We start from the raw sequence: 12,430 nt of genomic DNA on the forward strand, positions 1-12,430 counted from the left end.
ATCCCTGATGATGTTCCACCAGTAACGGTGGTTCTGAAACGCGTAGGATTAACGATATAGCATTACAACTAACAATTTAACTTTTAGTGAATACTGGTCAGTGATTTTGCAACAGGGGGCTTGCTACCGAACATTGGAGGTCTTGACCCTATTGCTGACCACATCACTATACGTGGCTTTAAGAGCCGGACTAGCGCAACATAGCGCAAGGTGTAGCGTGGTACGGCGCTATTACTAATCAATCATTAGGATTCAGCTTATATATAATAATAGGAGAGACTGGTCTGTGGGTAGTTAGTATCCTTTGCCTCTTAGGCTAGGTCTCTGCTGCTGACCATATGATTGAGCCTGTTATTTTGGCTTCAAGGGCCCATTTTTAAAGATTTATCTAAATAAACTTATTTTAATCGTTCAGCTCAGGCAGTAATATTTACAATTTAACGGAACGAAAACCTAGTTATCGGAGGGATAATATTATATCAATACATTCTCTTTAAGTAACATTTAAAACCCATAAATAATTATAAAAAACATCAAGAACAAAATAAACAGACGAAGACTAAATACTTGCCACTGGATAAGAAAAGCTAATAAAATAAAAGCTGTAAGTAATTGTACATCTGTCAGGGCACTAGGTTTGTAAAAAACAAAAAAATCTTACCATGCCTTTTTATAGATTGTTGAAAGTTTTCATTAGATTTTTCACCCAAATGACGACCTTGGTAATATGTTTGTTCTATTCCGACAGAGGTCATAAACTAAATTAGCAATAAAATAGTTCCTGTGAGTTCTCTGGACATTTTTCATTAACATTAGTCAACATGGTCAAAGGTGAATGAATGATTGGTGAAGTTCTTTTTTTAAGCGTTAGGCTACGTTCACACTTAGCTTAATTGCTGCAGATTTTCCATCCAGATTTGCGGGCAGAAAATGTTCAGCGTATTGCAGTAGCAGCAAAGTAAATTTAACAAATCTCATCCACACCGGACACACTGCGGATAATTTCCATGTAGAAATTGACAATTGCAGATTTTTCAATCCGCAGCATAAATTGGCATGCTGTGGTTTGAATGGAATGGAATGGTTGAATGAATATTTGTTGCAGATTTTCTCCATTGAATTCAATGGGGAAGTAAAAATCTGCAACAAATAGCACATGTTGCGAATTTGAAGCAAAAATTGCAAATAAGGGGGAAATAAAGGTATTTCTACGTTAAAATAAAAAATTATACTCACCTCCCCTAGTCTCCCGTAGCAATACATCATTGCTCCCAATGCGGTTCTCTGTCCTGGGATTATATTTTGTCCCATGTGACTGCTGCCGCCATTGAAAGGCTGCAACGGTCACATGGGATAAAACATTATCCCAGGAGGCTGGCTGCACAGAGACCAGGCGGAGGGAGCAGGGAAGGTCAATGCAGTTTTTTTGCTTCCCCACTGCAGTTAGGGTATGTGCAGACGACCTAGTTTCAGACGTAATGGAGGCGTTTTACGCCTCTAATTAAGCCTGAAAAGACGGCTACAAAACGTCTGCAAACATCTGCCCATTGCTTGCAATTAGCCCATTGTTTTTCTTGTGAAATTCTCGATAAGTTTGATGTGTCACATGACCCTCTTCCCATTGAAAAAACTAAAGTTGGATACAAAATGGCCGACTTCAAAATGGCCGCCATGGTCAACACCCAGCATGAAAAGTTTCCCCCCTCCCATATACTAATGTGCCACAAACAGGAAGTTAATATCACCAACCATTCCCATTTTATTTAGGTGTATCCATATAAATGGCCCACCCTGTATATGCACAGATCTAAAAATTCTTCTTTTAGTAGGATCACATGTTAAAAGCAGTAATTGTATTGAAACTGAAAAAAGGAGCAATTGCATATGCCATAAATGCCTGCTCAATAAGGCCGGATTTACACGGGCGTGTGCGTTTTGCGCGCGCAACAAACGCAGCGTTTTGCGCGCGCAAAATGCACTTAACAGCTCAGTGTGTCATCCCCGTATGATGCGTGGCTGCGTGAGTTTCGAGCAGCCGCCATCATTATGACACTCCGTTTGGATGTTTGTAAACAGAAAAGCACGTGGTGCTTTTCTGTTTTCATTCATACTTTTCACTGCTGTTGCGCGAATCACGCGCGTCCCACGAAAGTGCTTCCGTGTGGTGTGCGTGATTTTCACGCACCCATTGAATTCAATGGGTGCGTGATGCGCGAAATCTGCACAAAGAACGGACATGTCGTGAGTTTTAAGCAGCAAACTCACGCTGCGCAAAAATCACGGACTGTCTGCACGGCCCCATAGACTAATATAGGTCCGTGCGAGACGTGTGAAAACCACGCGCGTTGCACGGACGTATATCACGTTCGTCTGAATAAGCCCTAAGGCTGAGTTCCCACGTACCTTAACCCCTTCCCTCCGCAGCCATTATTCACTTTTGTTTTTTCCTCCCCACGTCTCAAAAGCCATAACTTTTTTATTTTTTCGCTGATAAAGCCGTATGAGGGCTTGTTATTTTGCAGGACCAGTTGTAGATTTATCGGGAAATTGGGGTGGAATGGTAAAAAAAACTTTTTTTTTTGTTTTTACAGCGTTTACTGTGTGGTAAAAATGAATTATTATTTTTTTACTACCTGTTTTACTACTTTTACACGGAAAAAACTGATCATTTTTTTTATTTTTCCGTCGATTCAGCGGTATTAGCGCTTATTTTTTGCGGGGCAAGCTGTAGTTTCTACTGGTACCATTTTGGGGTACAGGAGGCTTTTTGACCACTTTTTATTTCATTTTTTGTGAGAGATGATGTGACCAAAAAACAAAGAATCTGGCGGTTTCATTTTTTGTACGGCGTTCAACCAGCGGGTTAAATAATGTTATAGTCTAATATATAATTCTGACCCCCAGAACAAGGCAAGAGCGCCAAAACGCGTGTCGGGGTGGACGCCATTCAGCAGTCTCATTACCTTTCCATCATGGGTCAGTATGTTGCTGTTTGATCATTTTATATGCTTATATATGATCATTAATTACTGTTTCTAAGTAATGTTATTATCATTTCCACTGTACGACTTATGTTACACTTGTTTACTTATTATCACCAAGTCATTACAGTGTGTTTGAGCATACAGATTATATTCTACACCATATACTGTGATATAGACCCTTTAGGCACCATGCACATGATCGTGGCTGTGATTACGGGCACGGCCGGCCGCATTTTTGGGCCGTGCTCCCATACAAAGTATAGGAGCATGGCCCGTAAAATACGAAAAATAGGACATGCTCCATAATTCCCAACACGGTTCTACGGCACGCTCACCCATCCGTAGTGCTACGGAAAGGTGTCCACAACCAATAGAACCGATTGGGTCCGTAAAACCGCGGACCGTTGGACGATCTTTTACATTTGTATGTATTTAATGTATATCAATAAAGATTGTTTTCTATTTTTGATACCCTATACTTTGCATTTTTTGCATCTTCTTTCTGTTTGGTTAAAAATCTTTATATGATGCAGGCAATTTACATTGATTATGTGATCACTTCCAGTAAAACTATATAGCAATACTATTTCTGTGATATTGTAAGGTATGTGATCACTACTATACCTTTTGTTGGTTGTACTAATGTTATATTGTAATAGTTTGGACTTTTTTGGACCAGATATGTTATTAGTTGTTTTTTACACTTTTGAACTTTTATTTTTTTTTATTTGTTTTTATGTATTTAAAAAACTTAATTTAACTTTATTTTAAATAGGGGGCTTGTACCAGTGATCGTTGGATCGCTGGCACTATATACTGCAATATTAAAAGAAATGGCAAGGAAGCAGCACTGTGGTGATTGATATCTGGTAAATAAATTTCATATTTTTTATTTAGTGCTGCTTCCTTGCCATTTCTTCTAGTATTGTGAGCAGAGGTCGCTCCTCTGAAGCTTTGCTCCGGCCATGTGGCTTACAGTGCTGATCCATTTTCTTGCATTTATACTGCAATCCTATTGTATATACTGCAATACTAAAGTGATCTTTGATTTCGCCCGTTGCAGTGAGGTGACGCCTGTATTGCAGTCGTCACCCGTTAAGTATGGAGCGAGCTCAGCCTGTGAGCCTGCCCCATACTTCCCTTTAACGCTTATCACGCACAGTTACGTGATAATGTGTTAAGGGGCTAAACGCTGCAACGGAATTCTGTGTGGAAATTCTGCATCATTAGGGTAAGTTCACACGTAGCATAAATACTGTGGATTTTCCACAACGGATTGTGCTGCGGAAAATCCGCAGCATAATACAGTAGCAGCAGAGTGGATGAGGTTTGAACAAATCTCATCCACACGCTGCATAAATGATAAGCGGAAAAAACTCTCAGAAATTGACCTGCGGTGCGGTTTTTTAATTCGGAGCATGTCAATTGTATTTGCATAATCGTTGCTTTTTTGTTGCAGGTTTTCCCCATTGAAATCAATGTAAAACCCGCTACAAATAGCAGATGTTGCGATTTTTGCGGCGAAAAGGCAGGGCTGCAGGAAGGCAGAGGGTCACCATGGCTACGTAAATATGAAACCTTTTGTTTTCCACAGTGGAAATTCCTGCCGAAAAACTGCAACACAATTTGGTTCAGTTCTTCGACCGGAATTACCTGCGGCGCTCTTAACAGACACGCTATGTGCTTTTACGCAGTGTACTCGCCCTGTGTGAACATACCCTTATAGTAGCAGCAAGGTGAATGAGATTTAAACAAATCTCATGCACACGCTGCAAAAAAAATCTGCAGCAAAAACATTCATATACTGCAGATTTTTTTTGCAGCGTGTGCATGAGATTTGTTTAAATCTCATTCACCTTGCTGCTACTATAAGGGTATGTTCACAGCGGTGAGGAAATTAAATAAGCAGCATGTCAATTTATGCAGCATGTCATCCCTTGCGCCCTCTACCTGGGCTACTTACGGTAATATGTGGAAGCAATGGTTGAGCGCTGATGGGGATAGACATTTAGGGGAGGATCCTGTGCTGCGTACAACTGTTACACATGAGTATTTAACTGCTTTGCATGAGTGCATATTGTCGGGCATTGTGGCTCAAAGGCGTCTTGCTGGCATTGCCTTCTTTTCCAAATTGCGGGTGTTGGTCAGATGTTACCAAGTCCTTTTTTATTTTACAAGTATTAAAGGGTTGGAAAAAATTGGCTTCAAGGAGGGAGTTTATTAAAACAGCTGATTGCAGCTCTACCGTTGGTTTATTCTTCCCCTTATGAATCAGTTTTATTTTCCGCGCCTTTTTCACTGTGTTTTTTCGTTGCTCTGCATATTTCTGAGCTGGTTCCTATAGGGGTGATTTGCCCGGGGGCCTCCTGCTTGAGGATGTTGTGGTTTCCTCCGTGGGGGTTCGTTTATGGATACGTTGCTCTAAGACGGATGTCTTTGGGCGGGGTAGTTGGGTTTCGCTTCGGTCGGTTCCGGGTGAGACATGGAGGGCACTAGTGCACGTTAGTAAACCCCCAGGGGAGTATGGGACTCATTCTTTCAGAATCAGGGCGGCTACAATGGCTAGTGAGCTGGGGTTATCTGATGTGGAAGTAAGACGCATTGGTCGGGAGCGATCGGATTGTTTTGCTGGTTATGTTCATCCTGATCTTATTCTGCATTAATTCGATATCTGTTTTAGGGTCCCGGCCCTAGGTGTGGATTCTTGGGCACTCATTTGTATTCTGGGCGGAGCACCGCGCTGCCATCCGACCTGGAGGACGGTCGTTGGGCTTTGGAAATACCGAAGTCTACTGGAAAGGCCTCCGGGGCCTGCGCTGGTTGCAGGCTTTGCCAGAAGTGGTCGACATCAGTCGGCATCGGCTTGTGCATTTGGGTGGGAATGATTTGTGTTCGGTCTGGTTGGGAGAGTTAATTTCGCTCATTCATTCAGATTTGGAGAGGTTTGCTTCCTTTTGGCATGGCACCAGGGATGTTAATGCCATAGGAAGGGGCAGGTGCCTATTAAATACGAGGGTGTCTCGGTTCGTCCGAGCCAATGGGGGAGTGGTTATTCACCATTGGTAATTGGAGGGTGACAACAGGGGATTGTTGTTGCCCGACAGAGTGCATTTGACTCATATTGGGCAGGACATTTTCTTGTCTGGGTTGCAGGATGGGGTTGAGCAGGTCTTGTTTTTGTTGGGGGGTCGGTGAGCCATGTAGGTAAGGGATTACACGGTCACCTTATGGTGGTATTAGAAGGGTATTTACCTACATGTCCTTGGAATAGGCAGGCATACAGGTTTTTCATTGACCTTTGGTTAAGGTCATTTAGAGTTGTGATATTTTGATAAGGTTAACAAAATGTTATTTCATTATTTATTCAATTTAATAAAGCTGTGGCCGAACCCCGGGTCAACCCCACATTCAAAGAAGTTAAGTGTTGGTGGTTAATTTATAAGGGGATTATTTAATTATCTAGACTACCAGTTTGTTATACGTTGTTATATGCATACAGTCTTGGAGGCTCACAGGCGTATTAGCCGCTGAGCCTGGGACTGTTGCTGGTAAAGGGGTTAATTATGGTGAGGTAGTTTAGGAGGGGTCTTCCCTCCCTCCTATGTTAACAGTGAGTCAGCTATTCTAGGAGGGGAGGGCGAATGGGTAGGGTAGGGGGGGGGATGGTTTATGGTAATAGGGAGAGTATATAGTTCCCCTCCCCTCCCTCATCAGCCTCTTTTGGCCGAACTTTTTCCCTCCCTTCCTCCCTGCCTGATATCAGGATGGTTCTGGCGATGGTGCTTTTGTTTTGTGCTTTTCCGCCTCTATTTGTGTTCTTGTTTGTTTTATTTTGCATTTGCTTTCTCTTCAAAAACAAATAAATAATAAAAATAAATAAATATATATATATATATATATATATATATATATATATATATATATATATATATATATATATATATGGCACTTGCACACATGGCAAGGCATTACAGTGTTAAAAAAGCAAAGAAACCAGAACATATTCCCAAAAAAAAAAATATGAAACATGGACAGGAGAGATTTTCTTTTATTTCTGGCACTGATGTGATATTGTTGTATGATGTTTTGTTTTCTGTCACAGCTGGCGGTATTAGGCTATGTTCACACGGAGTATTTTGGGGGAGGAATATCTGCCTCAAAGCTCCAAACGGAATTTTGAGGCAGATATTCCTCCCCCAAAATACTCCGTGTGAATAGCAATGATCGCGCCGTTTTTCGCCCGCGGCCATTGAGCGCCGCGGGCAGAAAACACGCTTTCTCCTGCCTCCCATTGAAGTCAATGGGAGGTCGGAGGCGGAAGCGCCCGAAGATAGGGCATGTCGCTTCTTTTTCCCGCGAGGCAGTTTTACTGCTCGCGGGAAAAAGACGCCGACGCCTCCCATTGAAATCAATGGGAGGCGTTCTCGGGCCGTTTCTGCCGAGTTTTGCGACGCGGTTTCCGCGTCAAAAAACTCGGCAAAAGACCCCGTGTGAACATAGCCTTAGAAGGGTATTTACCTACATGTCCTTGGAATAGGAAGGCATATGGGTTTTTCACTGACCTTTGGTTAAGGTCATTTAGAGTTTTGATATTTTGATAAGGTTAACAAAATGTTATTTAATTATTTATTCAATTTAATAAAGCTGTGGCCGACCCCCGGGTCAACCCCACATTCAAAGAAGTTAAGTGTTGGTGGTTAATTTATAAGGGGATTATTTCATTATCTAGACTACCAGTTTGTTATACGTTGTCATATGCATAAATAGTCTAGGGAATTAATAAACTAGTGACAGAGCCTCTTTAAAGAAGCACTCCGAGCAAAAAAAATTTGTTTTTGAGGAAGCATAAATGATACTGAGGCCAGAAAACACACTGATGGCTTTGGGCTCGTCCACATGTAGCAGAATTGCTGCGTTTTTTCCGTCCTAAATTGCGGACGGAAAAAAACGCAGCAGAATGCAGTAGCAGCAAAGTGGGTGAGATTCAACAAATGTCATCCACACGCTGCGTAAATATTCTGAGCAGAAATTGATCTGCGGTGCGTATTTTTCGGGCCGCAGCACGTCAATTCCTGCTGCGGAAAGTGGACAGAGTTACAGCGTTTTTCATAGGAGATATCACCATCTCCCAACACTGTGAGAAACGCAGCAAAATACGCACCATTTTCTGCAGTCAAAAATGCAGGAAATGGTGCGCTTTTGCCGCAGCGGAATGTCTGCTATTTTCAACAGAATTGCTACAGAAATTTTCTGCAGCAATTCCGTTACGTGTGGACAACCCCTTTATTTTGTAAATTCAGCCTCCGTTCCGGGCTGCCATTCAGTCACATGACCCCCGTTCTGACTAACTGAATATTACAGCGTCTCCTGTGTGTGAACAGTGAACTGTATGTGAGCTTAAAGAGGCTCTGTCACCACATTATAAGTGCCCTATCTCCAACATAAGGAGATTGGCGCTGTAATGTAGGCGACAGCAGTGCTTTTTATTTTAAAAAACGATCTATTTTCACCACGTTATTAGAGATTTTAGCTTTATGCTAATGAGTTTCTCAATGGACAACTGGGCATGTTTTACTATTGACCAAGTGGGCGTTGTATAGAGGAGTGTATGACGCTGACCAATCAGCATCATACACTTCTCTCCATTCATTTAGTCAGCGCATAGGGATCCTTTTAGATCACTATGTGCTGTCTTATACTAACACATTAACAAAACTGAAGTGTTTAGACAGTGAATAGACATTCCATGGGATGTCTATTCACAATCCCGACACTTCGTTAATCTTTCTGTGGTAGATACAGCAGAGGAAGCGTGATCTCGTTGTAACCTGTCATTTACAGCATGATCTCTCGAGATTACGCTTGCTCTGCTGTAACTACCACAGAAACATTAAGGAAGTGTCGGGATTGTGAATAGACATCCAGTGGAATGTCTATTCACTGTCTAAACACTTCAGTATCGTTAATGTGTTAGTATAATGGCGGATTTACACGAGCGTGTGCGTTTTGGGCACGCAAAAAACGTGGCGTTTTGCGTGCGCAAAAGGCACTTAACAGCTCCGTGTGTCATGTTCATATGGTGCGCAGCTGCGTGCTTTTCACGCAGCCGCCATCATAAATGACACTCCGTTTGGATGTTTGTAAACAGAGAAGCACGTGGTGCTTTTCTGTTTACATTATTTTTTTTACTGCTGTTGCGCGAATAACGCGCGTCCCACTGAAGTGCTTTCGTGTGGTGCGCGTGATTTTCACGCACCCATTGACTTCAATGGGTGCGTGATGCGCGGAAAACTCAGAAATATAGAACCTGTCGTGAGTTTTACGCAGCGGACTCACGCTGCGCAAAAATCACGGACATTCTGCACTGCCCCATAGACTTGCATTGGTCCGTGTGACCCGCGTGAAGTTCACGCGGGTTGCACGGACACAAATCACGTTCGTGTAAATCTGCCCTAAGACAGCACATAGTGATCTAAAAGGATCCCTATGCGCTGACTAAATTAATGGAGAGAAGTGTATGACGCTGATTGGTCACTGATTGGTCAGCGTCATACACTCCCCTGTACAACGCCCACTTGGTCAATAGTAAAACACGCCCAGTTGTCCATTAAGAAACTCATTAGCATAAAGCTAAAATCGCTAATAGCGTGGTGAAAATAGATCGTTTTTTTTTTAAATAAACACTGCTGTCACCTACATTATAGCGCCCATCTCCTTATGTAGGAGATAGGGCACTTATAATGTGGTGACAGAGTCTCTTTACTAACAATAAAGAGAGAGACCAACTTCCTGTCCACACAGGAGACATTGTAAGATTCAGTTAGTCAGAGCAGGGGTCATGTGACTGAACGGCAGGCTGGAACTGAAGATGAAACTACAAGATAAAGTCATCAGTGAGTTATTTAACCACAGCACTGTTTAGGCGATGTTCACACGCTGTGTTCTCAGGCATTTTTCAAGGTGTAAACGCCTCAAAAAACGTCTGAAACAAATGGAAGCTGAATGCCTCGAAACATCTTCCTATTGATTTCAATATAAAAAAAGGCGCGTAAAAACGCCACCGTAAAATGAAGTGCATGTCTCTTATTGGGCCGTTTTTAGAGCCGTTTTTCATTGTGTCAATAAAAAACAGCTCCAAAAACGGCTCAAAAAACGCATCAAAAAACATTTGATGCTTTAAAAATAGCTAAAAATCAGAGGCTGTTTTCTCTTGAAAACAGCTCTGTATTTGACAGCCGTTTTTGTTTCTGCTTGTGAACATACCCTTATGCTTCCTCAACTACAAACAGGGGTCCCAAAACATTTTCGCTGGCAGTGCTTTTTTAGGCCTTATTCACACGAGCGTATTTCACGTCCGTGTTACGTGCGTTAAAAAAAACGCACGCCACACAGACCTATGCAATTCAATGGGGCCATTCAGACATTCAGTGTTTTTCACGCAGTGTGTGTCCGCTGTGTGAAACTTACTTCATGTCCTATACTTGTGCGTTTTTTGAAGTCTATGGGTGCGTGAAAATCACGGACAGCACACGGACGCACATCCGTGTGCCATGCGTTTTTCACGCAACAGTTGCTAAAGAAATGATGAAATAAAAACACCTTATTCAGTTGTTTTTGCTGACGTAAAAAACGCGTGACATACGGATGACATACGCTCGTAAAAAACGCAGACACGCACCGTACACGGATGTCACACAGAACTGCAATGCAGGAAAGACACGTTTTTTATGCGCGCAAAACGGACACGTTCGTCCAAATAAGGCCTGAGGCCTACAGAGATTTTTGTTAACTTTGGTCAAGGCAGTTTCAGTCAGTGGGATTGGAAGCCAAATTGGAAGTCAAATAAGTGTCTGCTCATTTTGATGATTTCGGAGTGTATTTTTTTTATTTAATACCATCACTGCCTTAAGAATTTGTAATTCTACTCATGTGCATTTTTTCTGTTCTAAATAAATGGGTTAGGGAATTCGGAGTTTGTAAAAAAAGATACTCATCTTTTTGTCAGAATGGAGAGCAGTTAAAAAGAGTGTCTATCAGGGTATGTTCACATGGCCAAATTACGAACGTAATTCGGGTGTTTTACGCCTGGAATTACGTCCGAAATTACGGCTTGAATGCGTTGACAAACATCTGCCCATTGAAAGCAATGGGCTGACGTTTGTCTGTTCACACGAGGCGTATATTTAAGCGTCGCTGTCAAAAGACGGCGCGTAAATAGACGCCCGCGCCAAAGAAGTGTCCTGTCACTTCTTGGGACGTAATTGGAGCCGTTATTCATTAACTCCAATGAAAAGCAGCGCCAATTACGTCCGTAATGGACGCGGCGTTCAAGCGCCTGCACATGCCGTTACGGCTGAAATGACGGGGCTGTTTTCTCCTGAAAACAGCCCCGTAATTTCGGCCGTAACGGACGTGCACGTGTGAACATACCCTCACTCTGGAGGACCTGTCTTGTATTACACTCACAACCCATTGATTAAAATGGGTGCCGTGTAATGCTTAGTTTGCCCTGTCGGGGTGCTGAAGGAAAATTAAACACTTGCTGCCAGGTTTCCCCACAGGTTTCCCCACAAATTCGGAAGTTGCATACCTCTTCCAAAGTTTAACCCCTTCAGGACTGAGCTCATTTTGTCCTTCAGGATCAGGCCCATTTTTCCAAATCTGACATGTGTCACTTTATGTGGTAATAACTCTGGAATGCTTTTACCTATTTCTTTTTCTAGGACGTTACAAGACAGAACTTTCGCAGCAATTTCCCACATTTTCAAGAAAATTTCAAAAGGCTATTTTTTCAGGGACCAGTTCAGTTCTGAAGTGGCTTTGAGGGCCTTAAAGGAACAGTGTCATGGCAAATAATTTTTTTTATATGTTAAAGATGTTAGTGCTTTAATAAAAACGTTTTTATTCATTTGTGTGTTTGTGTTTTACTTTTTCTTATTTTTACACTTTTTCTTCCCTATGGGGGCTGCCATTTTTTGTTCCATTTCTGTGTGTGTCGATTAACGACACACACAGACATGGAGTACGGCAGCCACAGTCCCATAGGGACTGTGAACGGCTCCCGTCCCATTCACGTCCGTGTACGGCGTCTGTGTGGGAACTGCGCATGCGCCGCTCCCACACAGTCCTATTCGAAATTGGCGCCGTCCGGCGCCATTTTCCTGTGGACCGGAAGTCGCGGCCGGACTGTAATATTACTACTTCCGGTCGCGGCTTCCGGACTTGTGCACATGGAACAGCGGCAGCAAACGGAGCGGACGGGCCAGAGGGAGCCGCGGCGGCAGGAGCAGGTAAGAGATTTCAATGTATGTTAGTGTTTGTGTGTGTTTACTACTATATGTAAACCTACTACACTGTGGGTTACCTCAAAAAATGGCGACACGCAGTGTAGCAGGTTAAACCTTTCAAACCCCTCGTTTATCCCGGCACTAGCCAGGATAAAGGAG

At 42.6% G+C, this 12,430-nt stretch overlaps 1 protein-coding gene across 3 annotated transcripts in view; it reads right to left on the minus strand.

Moving 5' to 3' along the window:
- Positions 1-12,430, minus strand: part of SHC3 (SHC adaptor protein 3) — a 198,925-nt gene that overhangs the window by 13,125 nt on the left and 173,370 nt on the right. For all 3 annotated transcript variants that reach the window (XM_075828847.1, XM_075828846.1, XM_075828848.1), the window contains one exon: positions 662-758. In XM_075828847.1, coding sequence (XP_075684962.1) covers positions 662-758 — 97 coding nt within the window. The remainder of the gene's footprint in view (positions 1-661; positions 759-12,430) is intronic.

Source organism: Rhinoderma darwinii, chromosome 1 (genome assembly GCF_050947455.1).
Source record: "Rhinoderma darwinii isolate aRhiDar2 chromosome 1, aRhiDar2.hap1, whole genome shotgun sequence".
NCBI lineage: Eukaryota > Metazoa > Chordata > Amphibia > Anura > Rhinodermatidae > Rhinoderma > Rhinoderma darwinii.